Source organism: Podarcis filfolensis, assembly GCF_964270895.1.
Source record: "Podarcis filfolensis genome assembly, chromosome: 9".
NCBI classification, from domain to species: domain Eukaryota; kingdom Metazoa; phylum Chordata; class Lepidosauria; order Squamata; family Lacertidae; genus Podarcis; species Podarcis filfolensis.
Window position 1 is genome coordinate 24526295 of NC_139610.1, and position 15649 is coordinate 24541943.

Below are 15649 nucleotides of genomic sequence, written 5' to 3' on the forward strand. Positions count from 1 at the left end.
ATTCTAGTCCAAGGCCACTTAGACTGAGATTCATTGTTCACTTACCTTGGAGTAAGCACCAATTAACTCAGTGGGACTTGCTTCTGAGTAGACATGCCTAGAACTGGCCTGTTAAGGTATGATCACTTCTGCCTCGGACATTTCATGCCAGGAAAATGATTGGGACTATAATGTTTTTGTTTTTCTCCAACGCTTAGGAACACGGATATTAAAATACACATTGAGAGCCGGCAAATGGCCTGTGACACTAGAGCAGCTTTGCAGCATCTCTAATTATTAATTTTCTTTCTGATTGAAAGACACAAGCACAGTGACCACACTTCTTTCTGTCACTCAAGGGACAATATGTTGCTGTTAGGGCCATTAATTATTGGCAGTTGTGTCAGGTTACATATAAGAAGATTGTCTGTGCTCTTCAAACTGTTCGTTTCCAGTAAGGACACTTATGAATGAATGCTATATGAGATTAATGTCCATGGAACTGAAATGCAATAGGGTGGTTGTTTTTCTAAAGGGATATGGTATTAAGAGATGCCCATCTCAGTCTTTAAAGCTCCGTCATGCAGTCCCTTCCCAGTTCTGAAATGTAACTTGCTTTGGAGGAAGGGAGTAGAAATCCCAGCCATATCAGGGATGTGCGCATTCCATAAGTGTGGGATCTAGAATTCAGCATTATGAGAATCTCAGGTTTTCATTTTTAAATCCAGTTTCTAGCCCTTGTGGTAACTTTGGTCAACTGTCCAGCTAAATCTCAGAAGTCAGGTGGGCGGCTTGTGCAGGATTTAGTAGGAAGGGGGAGGTGCTTTTGTGTCATTGCTTCGTTGTTCTTCTTCATTAATTGCAGAAACAGTAGAGATTGTGTCAATTTGTTTGAGTTGCAAAACTTGTAGAATTTCAGGGAAGAATTATTGTTGGTGGTAGTAGTAGTATTAGCAGTAGTATTTTGGTAAACTACAGACAGTTCTGAGGATAAACCCAAATGAAACCAATCAACAGTCTTGCTTCAGAACCTATATATCTAACACAAGCAAATTGGAGCTGCAGGAGAGCAGCATGGGGGAAAACTACACTCATTAATCAAATGCATCTGATGAAATAGGTTGTTGCCTGTGGAATCTCATAGTATGATAAATGCCTTAGAATTTAAAGGCGCCACACTCTATTGTCGCTTTTGCTTTGGGAGGGAATGGGATCTGAGGACAACATACTTATCTTACAAGCTCCTATCATTTTCAGGCCAGTTTAACTGCCATGGCTTCTCTGAAAGAATCCTAGCAGTTACAGTTTTCTCTTGCAATCCCTTTCCCAACACTTCAGAAAATTGCCATCCCCGGGGTTCCCTGATGAGAGAAAACAGCTTTTAAATGAGTTGTAGTACAACTGCGCCATGATTTCCCTCCAACAAATGAACCGCGTTGGCAAACATATTACAATTTAAACTGAGAATCTGAAAGGTCCGAAGGTGTGTGATGGAATGAGAGGTGAGATGAGCATGCTCTTTCTGAAGTAGGCTCAGTGGTGAGAGAAGAGCCAACTGATTCTGCATGTTGGGAGAATTTCTCAAAACGGGCGTGACTCATTGAAAGAAGATGATGGTAGATGCGGTGGAGACCTAAAAAGAAGGCAGAAGGCCAAGAGCCATTACTTTGAAAGAGAAGTGTCTTTCTGCATTACAAAGTTGAAGGCTGTTGCTGGAAGGTGTTGTGAGAGAAGATTCAAGACTGCTGAGGAGATGACAGAAAGGTGGCAGGAGAAATACAAGGGAACAGTGAGGAGAAAACTGAAACAGCTTCTGGAGCTGACTGTCCAACACAACATGACTCTTCTGAGGCCAATGCCTCAGGTCAGGAGTACAAACAGCGAGGTAGAACCATAGTTGTGTAGGAAAAGCATGCGTGTTCATGCCATGTGGTGGGAAGATCTCCACTGGTTTACTGGGGTGCGGGCTTGTAATTGTACCACTGCTGTCACCCGAAAATTCATGCTCAAAGCTGGCCCCAGGAGGAGCCCCCAGCCCATAAGCCTGAGTTTTTGAGAGGCATTTTATTCTGCCCAAATCAGGTGGGTTTGACCTTAAGTACACATTCAGAAGCTAAACATATCTTTTCACATGAAAATGTGCAACTTTTGAATTAATTCTCTTTCCCCCCATTTCTGCTCTTTCCCCATTTCTGATACCTTGAATTCCTCTTAGCAAAACAACAAAAACAACCACACACACACACACACACACACACACACACACACACTTTTTTACTGCATCAAAATGGTGAGTCCGGATGAAAAATGGTTTCAGAATGCTGAGCAAGCCAGGAAATACTTCGTAATAGGAAATAAATTGCAGTCCTGAGACCACCAGTTGTTTTCCAGAGAATTCTTTGCCGTGGGGAAGATGATGCCGGTGAAAAACTGAATTAGTGCCTTAAGCTTAATTGATTCTTGAACAATACTTCCACCTTGTGGCCGACTCTGAGAAAAGCTAAGATCATAAAAAGAGCATTGCGGATCAGGCCAATGGGTTGTCTAGTTCAGCACCCTCTTCTCAAAATGGCCAAGCAGAGGCTCATGGGAAGCTTGCAAGCAGGACCTAAGCTCAGCATCATTCTCTCCATCTGTGATTCCATCAATAGGCATTCTGAGGAACATACTACAAGCAGCAGAGATAGCATTATTATCAGACTAACCAATGTTTGCTTCTGTTCAAGATTTTTTTAAGGACATGGACTGGGCCAGCCAAAGCTATTTTGCTTCCTGAGGCAGAAGGCAAGATGTTCCCCTCCCTTCTTTGTAAAGACGACGACTCAACTGGTAGTTGTATCTCACTTCAAATGAAGTGGAGACGAGATGGGTCATTTCAGGGGAAGTGGGTGGGAACAGCCTTGGAGGCGGAAGAAGATAAAATTTCTTTCTGCCCCCTTGCTCACATTGGAAACCCAGCCCTAGGAATGTGTACAGTGGTACCTCGGGTTACATACGCTTCAGCTTGCATACGCTTCAGGTTACAGACTCCGCTAACCCAGAAATAGTGCTTCAGGTTAAGAACTTTGCTTCAGGATTTCAGGTTAAGAACAGTTTCAGGTTAAGAACAGACCTCCAGAATGAATTAAGTATGTAACCAGAGGTACCACTGTATAATAAATCCCTCTGGATATGGAAGAGTGATGGAAGCGGGGGGAAGTGTGTTTAAGAAAAACGGAGGGATTTTCTAAACTACAATCTGGATTGAAGACAGAGTTAAACTAATTCGCAAAGGGGCTTCTGCTAGCACAGTGGCAAGGTTTCCTCACCACCACCTTTTCTTCTTCAAAATGGAACTTAGACCCAGCCCTTTCAAATAGAGGATACCATCAAACAGAAGACTGTCCTCTGTAAAAGAGGAGACATGGCCGCCCTATCACTGGCTCCTGGTTCATTTTCAAGCACAATTCAAATGGCTACTACTTACCTTCAAATCTCTAGCATGCTTTGCAACAAAAGGATTGGCTCTTTCTACACATACCTGTCTGCACAATGGGACATCCCTGTCCTTTGATGTCAAGTTGATGGCTGCTAGGGAGGAGGGGTCCCTTTTTAGTTTTGGCTTTGGAACATTGTCCCCATGAAGGTTTGCTTAGCTTCTCCTCTTATGTATTATTATTATTATTATTTGCCTGTCTAAGATATTTTTATTTTGTCTCCCAAACCAATTTGGTTCTGCTGAAGCTAGGATTTTGGATTCTTACTCTTCTGCAGTTTTTAAAGTTGTTTGTTTGTTTGGTGTGTGTGTGTGTGTGTGTAAAATTCTATTGCTTTTACAGTGAGGGGGGAAAGTATTTGATCCCCTGCTAAATTTGCCCATTTGCCCTCTGACGAAGAAATGACCAGTCCATAATTTTAATGGTAGGTTTATTGTAGCTTGTGAGAGACAGAATAAGAACAGGAAAACCCCCAGAAACCCAGAAGACAAAAGTCAGAAATGGATTTGCATTATAATGAGTGTAATAAGTATTTGATCCCCTATCAACCAGCCAGATGTCAGGCTACCTGGTATCTTCACTGTATGTAACGAGCTGAGATTAGAAGCACCTGCTGTAAGGGTTGAGGTCTTACCTGTAATCCCAGCTCGTTAACAGTACCTGTACAAAAGACACCTGTCGACAGATCAAATACTTTCCCTCCTCACTGTAGCTCTTTTGCCATATCCCGAGGATTCTGCCCCTCAGCAGATCCAAAGGACCTTAGATCCAGTGTATCCAAAGTATCTGGTATCCTGCAACTCCTCATTCTGAGGCTTTCCCTGTTCAGTGTCCGGTGTGAGAAATATCCCAGCTCTTACCTCCTACCTCATTTCAGGGCCCCTGTCACATTGGACCCCTGTTTCCACCAGCAGACATCAGCAAGACAGAAATCTATGCAGTATCCCCAACTCCCCCCTCAGAAATAGGCACAAGGGTTTAGGATTGTACTCTGAAACTGCAATCTTGGACACACTTAACTAGGAGTAAATCTCACTGAACTCAAATATAGGAGTTACTCCCGAGTAGACATGTATAGGATCACACAGTGATGCTGCCAGTTACCATTTGTTTAAGAAGAGACAAACTGACGGGGAGAATTAGGAATCGGCCCGAAGAAAAATATCAAAAGGACTGGAGCAAATTTATTTATTATTTGAAAGCAAACTGTACTCATTTAAAAACGTTTGTAGCATTAACGTGAAATGTTTTGTAATGTGAAATTATGATGCTGATTTATAAATAAGAATGTGATTTCTTAAGGTGATTATAGACAAAGAAGTGATTATGGGAATGCGAAAGATATGTTATAGGCTATAGGGATGTCAGAAAGAGAGGTAGAAGGAAGTCAAAGCTCACTTTGAGCAAATAAGATGTTGTGAATATGTGTATTGAATTAAAATGAAATATGGAAAAATCCAATAAAAATTATTTTTTTAAAAAAAGAAGAGACGAACTGAACTGAGACATGCATGGGAGAGGCCTGCTTGACAGGAAAGGCCCTGCTCTGAGCCAAGAGTAAGAAAACCCTCTTAGGTATCTTTAAATTATATATCATTTATTGAAATATAAAGATCTTAATTTACATGGTTTTTTTAAAAAGACAAAAATAAGAACAGGGGCACTTGTATTACATTTTGTACCTATGGTCACTCATTCCAACTGGTTCTTCTCAAACACTTCACAATACCACCTTTATGGAAACTCTTTCTTGCTTTTCTTTATCATTCTAAAATATAAATTTTGGACATTTAAAAGTGCAACAGTTAGCGTGCCTGTGGAGTATATCACAGTAAAAACAAAAAACAAAACAAAAATTATAAACAAAGGCAGTGATACAGCTTGTCATAAATGTTTTGGCAGTACTCTCAAAGTTGATATAAAAATACATATATACATATTGATGTATAACATCACCTTATCTTATGTCCCTCATTATATCATAGGACTGTTTGTACATTTGCAGACCACATTGTAAGGAACAGGGCCATTCAAAATGAGAAAGTTGTGTTTCACAGGCAAGGTTCGATTGTCATGATACAAATACAGAACAGACAAAAGCTGGGTATATCTTTTCTGAAAGCTTCTCAAATCTGAGTCACAGAGAAATAGTCACTAAGATCCAAAACAGGCTTCCTCAACCTTGGCCCTCCAGATGTTTTTGGCCTACAACTCCCATGATCCCTAGCTAGCAGGATCAGTGGTCAGGGATGATGGGAATTGTAGTCTCAAAACATCTGGAGGGCTGAGTTTGAAGAAGCCTGTCCTAAAACAAATCATCAAGACAGTAACAAAATCCAGGGTTTTTCCCCAGGCTAATACTGAAAGACTAACATTGCAATCTTATATAGGTCTACTCAGAAGTAAGTCCCATTGAATTCAATAGGGTAAGTGAATACAAGATTGCAAGCCTTAGTCTAACAGGTACCTCCTGCATTAATGTGTTGCCTTTGTAAAGTTTTCTGATGTGCAGTCCATTGCAGTGTCAGGAACTTTTCATAGGATTATAAATCTAAAAAAATATACTGCATATTTTGGTCCACAACTAGAACTTGGTCCCAATCCAGCTATAGTTACCTTGCCCAAAACATGTTGGGCATAACTAACATGAGAGAGTAGGTGGCGATAAATGCGCTCATCCACGTTGCAACGTAGACAGGAAATTAAAATGGAGCCCCATCTGTGACATGCAGTATGGGCAGATGTGCATTGCAATGGGATCTGTGTTCACCTGAAGCAAGATATGGGATTAGCATGAGTTTGTTTTGTGAGATACATAACAAAAAGTACAATAAGAAAAAGAAAAACCAAGGTACGAATTATTGTAGCTTATTCTTTAGTAGCCAGTGAAACAGGAAAGCCTGCGAAACATGAGAAGACCTGATCCGTGTGCAGTAATGCAAAACACACACACACACGCAAGTAAGGTGTCTGCAATTTCCATCCATTGCACTGGCACATTTGTAATAAATTGGATCTAGCAGAGAAGAATATCTCGAAGGCTTGGACTTACTCATCTGGTCCAAGTATTTGCACAGATTTATACTGGGCCCATTGCGTTTTGGCATTCTGCACCTCAAATAATTATATACCACAGATATCCCTATGTGCACATTTAAGTCCTGTTAATTTTAATGGGATATGGTTCCACACTTATTTTGGGAGATCAAACTGAGCTCTTTTTCACTCAATGCACTGAAGCATCACTTGATGCTTCATGTTTAAGTTGTAGTTAGTTAATTAGCATCAAAAGAGATGGCTGTGTACTTCTGAGTCCGTTGCAAAGCATTGATTTACACTGCATTTTTAATCCTGCTAGGTGCTTATCAACTGCTGTGGAGCTTAGTTCCAACACAGCACTGTCTCCAGCACAAGCTGCCTTCATCTGTTTGTCCTTTAACTATCACATCAGCAAAGTAGGGAGCCATAGCTGTAATGATAGGTAAGCCTGCGAGTTTGGCACAGAGAAAGTTGTATTGCTCAAAATGGTTGTTCGCCACTGGCCAATTGCTATCCTGTGCTGCTCTTAGTGATATCATAGGAAATCCAGCAAGCATCCACATTGGGCCACATTTGCATCAATTAATGCTCTACCATCTGGTTTCAATACCAGGGACTCAGCTATACAGCTGCAAATAAAATGTTTTAAGCATGTTTTAAGTGTAATATACAATGTGACACTAGATGGGGATGGTGAGCCTTATGGAAAATTCAATGTATTTTTAAAAACGCTTTTAAAAAAGCATTTTTTGAATGTTTTTTATATTTGTGTAGATTCCACCCAGGTTTGAGTCTCGGTATGTTTTATTATAACTACACAGAATATGCCAAGAATATGTCAAGTTCCCTTTTCCCCACCAGTGAGCAACTGTTGCCTGCCACATACATGTCTAGGATTAAGGAACAGGAATTTTCGAGCTAATGGCACAGCTCTTTTGCACGTTTACCCTGTGACATTTCTCTTTAATGAAGCTCAAGCTCTGGATTTATGAAAAACATGGAATTTCTTTTTGTGCACCATACGTTCATGCACCCTGTATGTCATTGACTGATTCCAGTTCATGATTTCCATAGACTATGAGAAAATCACAGCCTAGGGCTGCAACTGTGCCCACTTAGCTGGGAATAAGTCCCACAGAACTGAATGAGGCTCATCCAGGAATGCATTGTAAATCATCACAGAAACCCTGTCAGACACATTATATTCAGATTAAGGAAGGACTGATCTCAAACTATTGTGTGAGAATGACTAAAAGAAGGATCAGCAACTGCTTGGGGCCATTTTACACATTACAGAGACAGATATGCCACTTGAATACACACACCACAGAGGTCACAGCCAATCCTATATTTTAAATGTATTTCCTTCAAAAATGCAACATTGTTTAGAAATAATTGCTTCACTCCCAATTCAGTACGCATTGGTGTGGATGGAAAAAGACTCTTTACAGTCATACCTCGGGTTACAGTCGCTTCAGGTTGTGTGTTTTCAGGTTGCGCACTGCGCCGAACCCAGAAGTACCGGAACAGGTTACTTCTCGGTTTTGGCGCTCGCACATGTGCAGAAACACTAAATTGCACTTTGCGCATGCGCAGAAGCGCCAAATTGCAACCCGTGTGTGCACAGACACAGCGCTGCAGGTTGCGAACGTGCCTCCCGCACGTATCACCTTCACAACCTGAGCGTCCGCTGTACTTGTTAACGTCCAACGTTATAGCTAAAAACTTGACAAGGGCAAAAGGATCCGGTTCCATTTCTGTTATACCAAAAGTAGAACTTTTTCTTTCTTTCTTTCTTTCCAAAGTAGCTACAGACTTAATTGGAAATCTCAGGCTCGGAAAGAAGCGTTTTCAGAAAGAGCATTTGGTGCATCCAATCCATTTGTCACATGCAAACCCCAAACAAACTTCCCGATGTGCTCTTTTTCTCAACCGCTCCAAGCAGCCTCTCTATTGATTGATTAGCCACACATATTTTGTGCAATAACTTGAGGAACCTGGTTGCAAACGAAGGTTTAAAAATAAACTTCAATTTCTGAAGAGTTCCACTGAATCAAAGGAGGATTCACCAGCACATAAATTCATTGCATTAGGATAGCTACTCTGCTAAGGGTGGATGCCATAGAATACATTAGCTTTCCCTACTTCCTAAACTAGTTTTAATTTACCAAAGCCATTAACTATCAAATAGAACAGTTGTTTCTTGTAAATGTATAAATGCTAAAATGCTTTAGTTCATTAGTTTTTTTCAGTACTGTGTTTTTAAGAAAGGGCAAGGAGTAGTTATAAACTATACTTAGTGATACTGAAAACAGCAGTAGGTAAACAATTATTCTTCTATGGTTATGAAGAGTCTCACTTGATTTACTAAGCTATCGTATAAGGTTAGAAATTACTGTAATTCCGTTTTATTTGTATTAGCTGCAAAAAAGGTAAAAAGGTTTCCTAGTACCAATTAGTTTGACTTTCAAAAGTGGTTTTCTTTCTTTTTTTGCATGTACTTCATCTCATGTGATAGTTCAACAGCAGCTTATGATGAGACTGAAGGAAGAAAATACACAGAAGTCTTGAGTGGTCTTCTAAAAAAAAAAAGCCTATTCCACATATGCCACAAAACATCCTGGTAAGGTATTTACATAATTACATGGGTGATGTTTCACCATAGTGGAAATGTTATTCATCTGAGTTGTGAATGCCCTTGAAACACAAATTGGACTGTCCGTGGCCTTTTCCTTTATCCACTCACCTATCAGAACAGCAGATGGTACTGAGATGCTATGGAAGTGCTTAAAAGCTGGTTTCTAAATGTCTTCTTGTTTCACAAATCCGGGTGAGATCTTTGCGTCCCTTGCGGGGACACTTGGGATTGCAAGTCTCGACCATCTATGTTAAAGTGGTTTTCCTTAGGGAGTCAAAAATCCATGAGTTATGTGTTGAGATTCTCTCTTTCTTTCTTTCTTTCTTTCTTTCTTTCTTTCTTTCTTGTCTCGCACCCCTCAAAAGATGTCCACTACTTCCTTCGGGAATTACAGGAAACTGTCCTCAACCAGTTCTGAGGAATCCATTCCAATGTCATCGATGATGTCAATATCCTCAATGGTCTCGTCCTCTCGCTTTACGAATGTGGAGCTGCTGGAACCAGTTTCGATGGCACTTTCTTCAGAAGTCTGGGAACTGTGTAAGAAGACCACAGGGGAAAACATTTAGGAACTTAAAAACACGCTGTGAAGAACACATTCTTCAATTGTCTTGGGGCAACAGAAGTCCTCCTTAGGAATTCATCAGAAGGCACATGCCACATAATTTTGGAGTCCAAAAGAAAAGTTCCCCAAAGAGACTCACTCTTACATGAAATGTTTTAATGCTGCAGTGTTTCAAGCTCTCTACCTTTGGGGAAACTTCTCCACATCAGCTTGCTTGCTGAGGAATCCCTGTGCATTTGTCACAGAACCACTGCTCATTGCAAAGGATTCTGGGAGCATATCCCAGGTAGCACATTAAATTCATGCAGGTCAGCCTTGCTGAGCTTCACCATTACTATGTGTGGGACTAAAGGGAGTTCTAGCACAGGTCTACACCTGATGACAAATCTCAGGAAAGAAGGGATGAATAGAGCACATAGCTCCCCAAATCACAAATCTGAGGAAGCGTGAGAATAGTAAAATACTATCTGGACTCCACCACTTGCTGGACAATACAGAAGATCAGATCAGCCACTAGTTCTGTGCACATAATGATAAATTATAACGGTAAAAAGCTGCCTATATTCAGCACTGAAATCACTAATCAAGGACAAATTACTTAACACGTTTTAAATCAAGGATACGCTGCCTCGAGTGGGTAACAGGGATATTTGAGGGGCTTCTTCTTTGCAATAGTGACCTGATCTGCAGTTCCCAGGCTAAGGTCAATGTGGTTATCCTTCAGAGTTCACACTGAATTTTGCAGAGTTCTTGGCTCAATCAAGGTACCAAAATGGTCAACCAAAATGTTGGCATTTTATTATAAAAAAGTACATTTAGAAATGCATACTTTGAAGAAAAAAGACATCTAGGCTTCAATTCAGACTCCTAGTCTGCTGTGAGTGGGTGGGTGGGATTACGTAGGTGGGGTAGGGATTTTCAGCAGAATGGTGCCAGCAAGAATCCTCTGGCACAGAGCTCCCTGTTCCACTTGTGCCAAACTTGTGAGCCAGTGGAAACACAGTCAGAAGGATTCCCACCATTGATAGGACCAGAAGACCCAAATTGGGCACTCAGGGAGCAGAGAGGGACAGATCACAAGCCAGCCCCACTGCAGTCACTGGCATTGCATAGTTCCCCTCCATCTTCTGCCCCAACTGGCATTTGGGGTTACAGACGTGATGCTGACTACACTGCTCTGTCATGCTTTGTGGGAAACCGTTATTTAAATATGTACATTGTTGTAGATATTCTTTTAAGTTGCAGATCAATGCGGAAACAGTGACAGACATAAAATTAATAATGGCACAGAAATAGACTGATCCATCCAGCCCTAGTGGTTAATGATGTCAGGATTTAGGTCACAGTGAACTTTAATCAGGTGTACCTGTGCCTGTTCCTTTTGCTGAGCTCGTCTTCTGAAACAGGGTCAATATCTGGCAGGGGGATTATGTAGCCACTGTCGGCGCTGAGTCTTTGTTCATCAAATCCACTCTCCCTGTCCTTCAGTTTGTCTTCATTCTTGTAAGTGACTCCAATGTAGGTGTTGTCACAGTCCGCTCTCATGCGTGTGACAGCAGGATGGTCACTCTTCAAGAAGTCCAAGTGAATTCTCTCATAGCTCTGAAATATATATATATAACAAAATTGGTTGTAATTGTTTAAGGCTCTCCATCCCATACTCCCACAAAATAGGATCTTTATAAATCTCTATAGAACCTGGCATGATTTCCTTTCAATGATTTTTTTGCACATGAGTAGTGTTTTGTGTCACATGGGGTCAGAAGCATCTTTTAAGGCAGTGGGGTGGGACTTCTGACCTTCGTGAGCCTAATTAAGGCCACTAGGCCTCTCCATTTGTCCTCTGGCATGGTTAGGCCCAAACCACACCCACCTGTCCTGACATCACATGACATCAGGTGCAGGACAGAGAAAGCTACAGGGCCAAACTGAAAAGAGAGGGAATAGGACTGACAATTTGTCACCCTCTTAGGCTACCTTCAAAATCTGCTGCTTGAGATAGGTCAAGCATCAAATAGGATATTATGGTGGGGTTTTCTGTCTCCACATTTTCACCATTTTCTGCAGTGTCATCATGAAACAACATTTTATTTACCCCACTTAAGAGCCAAGAGTCAATGGCACAACCAAGCAATGTCTTCTTCTGAAATCCTAGAAGCAACCCAGTTTCCAAAAGGACAAACCTTCTTGTATTCTCCAGGCAACAGGTTCTCAACTATTTCACTCAGGTGGTAAAAAGAAGGTCTTTTCTCGGGTTCACTGTTCCAGCATTTCACCATGATGTCATACCTGTGAACAGTATTGAGGCGGGAGGGAATATCTTAATGATTTGTGGTGTTTAAGCAAATTGATGACAGTATAAAGACAGACATCATGCGGGGAAAGAGAGCCATAGAGGAAGCCTAGTTTTGCAGGTGCCATGACAAATGTGCAAACTGATGAACTGAGGATTGGCTCAGCCATCAGTCTTGCTCCGTTCCCCATGCTTTGGGTGGACTGTCTATCCCTTTTTACTCTTAAAAGTGCCACATGACCAACCATGCATTTATCTGCATGTTTGTCACCTTGTTTTAGAAAGGAAACTTCTTTTAAAGTGTGTTGTTTTTTTGAGTGATGTTGTGGCATGATATTGGGGTCCAATGCTGGAGATTCAGAAGAAGTTTTGGAGTGGTAAATAGACTTGCCTCATGTCCCCATTGCCAAGGAATATCTGAGCTGGAGCCCATGCCTTCAACATCTCTCCAGCCTGAGGAGGCTGTGTTGCCATCTGTGAGCTCTGATTACTCCAGCCCAGAAGCCTTAGCAGAACCCATTGCCTCCCCAGTTTCACCAGAATTGACAGCTTCTGAAGCTGGCTAAGCCCTTCAAACCCAATAGAGCTAGTTACTCAAATATTTAAATCTCGGTCTGTATTTGCTTGCCATTGAAGCCATGTTTGAGCCTCCTCCTATGTCCCTGGTCTTCCTCACCAGAAGTGTTTGGATATTGCTTCACCAGAACCAAATCTATGGGACCCACCAGATGTAGTTAGACACCGTCAGACCCAGCCAATGGTGAGGGCAGCCTCTGCAGAGTCCCACTCCTGCCTTAATGGAACCTGACCTCTGTTTGACATTGCCTAAAACTTGTCCTCCTAGTTGTTGCCTTACCAGAACCTGAATTTGGATGTGCTTGAGTTTGCCTTGCTTCCCTTTTATAGAAGCCTAGCATCTGACCACCCTGCTCAGGCTAGATCCCCATCTGGCTGAGACCCATCACCTGGGAGAAGAACGCATTGTAGGAGGAAAGTTAATCAGCATCATACACAGCCAGGTTCTGCTGCAAACTTGAAGGCTGTGCCTCCCTGCTTCCCAAGTTAAACCTGGAGAGGTTTAGGTATGTTTGGGTTGAATGCTGTGAGGGCGCTTCTAGATCAGTCCAGGTGCTCTGTACATAATTTCCCTGAGGTGTTGTAGAAGAATCAGACGAAAAGAATACATACACCTCACTGGTAGCATGGTCCGGTTTTGCCATTCGGTAGCCACTTTTAATTTTATTATAGAACATAGAATCAACCATCATGCCAGGATATGGAGTGCCACCTGAAAGTCAAGGGGAAATAGATGTCATTATAATGTTTGTTGAAGTAAAATAAATTCTATGCAAGGGTTTAGGACCATGTAGAACCTTTCAAGATTTTCTGAGAACTGCATGTTCCTCAAACCTTCTAGAATATTCTCAGTCAAGCTTTCAGGTGTACATAAGAGTGAGGGAGCCAGTCAGTCAGTCAGTTAGTGAGTGAGATGTAAGAATTAAGTACAGTAAGCCTGCAACCTACGTGGGGGTTACATTCCAGGATCACCTTAAACAACAGGGATAAATCATGTTTGCAAACCATGCATCCAAGTTATAAAATGGGGCTACAAATGTAATTAAAAAAACAATACTGAACAAATGGGGGCACCAAGCCTATTCTTTTTCTGTGGTGAAATTTGGTTTAAGCCAAGACCTGCCCTTAAACTTCTCTTAGAAGAAACATTGTCTAGTGGGGGAATTATATCATTTGTAGTTTGGATAAGAATCAGGATATGCAAGGTATCATCTAGTCAGGAGAACATGGTGTTCCTTTCTGCCTCATTAGGGATATGACCTTCTGCTTTTTTATATTTATCTTTGTAGTCAGTGTTCTCGTTGGATTTAAACATTTTGAAGGGGTTCAACCAGCCTCTAGCCACATGCCTACACAGCACAATTGGCAAATCTCAAGTTATTCATTGAAGTTCCATTCTTTATGTTCCAAAGTAATGAGGATGCCTACCAAGAGAAAATATTTCCCACAGCAGAATGCCATAAGACCAGACATCACTTAATGTTGTATACAGGTTGTCGAAAATGCTTTCAGGTGCCATCCATTTCACTGGAAGGAAGGTCTGCAAGAATACAAAAAATCAATAAGAGTAGTTACAAAACAATAATAAAAGGAGATGTTCATCAGTACATATATTTTAATTTGATTTTTAGCATATCTCAAAAGTTTGGGATGGGTAACAACATTTTAAAAATCCATAGAGATACTGTATTAAAATGCATCCTACATTGTCCCTGGCCACCCAAACACAACTGAGACTTTAAAATGGTTTACAGTAGTATTGTCTGAAGAGGTGATACAATTTCCCATATTTTGCTTTTATTCAAATAATTTCCAGTAATATTATTTAAAGTAGTGTGATTATGAGCCTTGCGTGGCATTTTGTTATTATGGAGGCCAGTGGCAATGCAACCTATTGACTTCCACTGAATGACTCTCAAATGTTGTTGTTGACTCTGAGTAGAAACTAATCCAGGAATAACTAGTTTGATTTTTTTTTTCAAATACTGAAAAATGCTCCAATTTTTTTATGAAAACTTGTATGAGCTGGACAAGTAAGTGGGGGTGGGGAGATATATATATAATCAATCTATATGCTTTTTATGCTATAGTAAATGTGAAGTCCTGTGCAAATCTTGCCCATTCTAATTGCAGCTCTGACAAGACATTACTATAATTTGCCTGCAGAGAAGGAAGGGAATTCTGTGCAGCAAAACCCAACTTTTCCATAATGTATAAAGAGTGCTTTGATGCTGGTTGTGTTTGGCATGAATAGGTTGATTGGAGACACTGGATGGGTGTTTGTTATCTGAATGTCAGTTAATTTCATTTTACACACACCCACACCCACACCCACACCCACCCACCCACACACTGAGCACAAGATCCCAAAGCACTGCTTGCATTAGTTTATGCTTTCTAATGATATAGTCTAAGGTAATAAATGTAAAGGTACATACACTGCCTTTAGACACATAGTTTGAATCATGCATGATGTCTCTAGCCAGACCAAAGTCACAGATCTTCACAATTTTTCCTTGAGCCAGAAGGACATTCCGTGCTGCCAGATCACGGTGAACACACTGTGGGATGCATAAATTACATGAGTAGAATGTAGGCATAGAATACGAATACGTAATATTTCATGTTGGAAGGAACTTTAGAAAGGATGTGTAACAAAAAAAGATTAATTGGGATACCCTGGGATAGATTCATTCAGCATTGCAACCCTAAAACTCTAAACCCTAAAACTTTGTAGGCTGCTCTTTTATAAAACACATTTTAAAAGTTCCCCAAACAAAACAAACATCATTTAAAGCTAGGCAATCCCTTCACCGTTTCCTTTTAGACACTCACATTTTTAGAAGCTAAGAATTCCATTCCCCGTGCAACTTGGTAAGTGAAGCTGAGCAGGTCCAACAAAGTGAGGCCTTCTGAATTGTCATCGGAGAGGAGGTTCTTCACATCTAGTTCTGAGTAGGGAAGATGAAAAGAAAAAACCATCTGAAACATGAAGGTGCATTGAAAGCATACATCGAACAGACAATCTGTTTCAGTCCATCATCTTTCCAGAACATATCTGTTTGCAAGGAACTCACTTGAAC

At 41.0% G+C, this 15649-nt stretch overlaps 1 protein-coding gene across 5 annotated transcripts in view; it reads right to left on the bottom strand.

Moving 5' to 3' along the window:
- Positions 1–5031: 5031 nt before the first annotated feature.
- Positions 5032–15649, bottom strand: part of PDGFRA (platelet derived growth factor receptor alpha) — a 56778-nt gene continuing 46160 nt past the window's right edge. For all 5 annotated transcript variants that reach the window (XM_083630179.1, XM_083630180.1, XM_083630177.1 and 2 more), the window contains exons 17-23: positions 15402–15517; positions 15005–15127; positions 13995–14106; positions 13179–13278; positions 11881–11986; positions 11064–11299; positions 5032–9668 (exon numbers count right to left, since the gene is read on the bottom strand). In XM_083630179.1, coding sequence (XP_083486305.1) covers positions 9521–9668; positions 11064–11299; positions 11881–11986; positions 13179–13278; positions 13995–14106; positions 15005–15127; positions 15402–15517 — 941 coding nt within the window. In that variant the 3' untranslated portion in view covers positions 5032–9520. The remainder of the gene's footprint in view (positions 9669–11063; positions 11300–11880; positions 11987–13178; positions 13279–13994; positions 14107–15004; positions 15128–15401; positions 15518–15649) is intronic.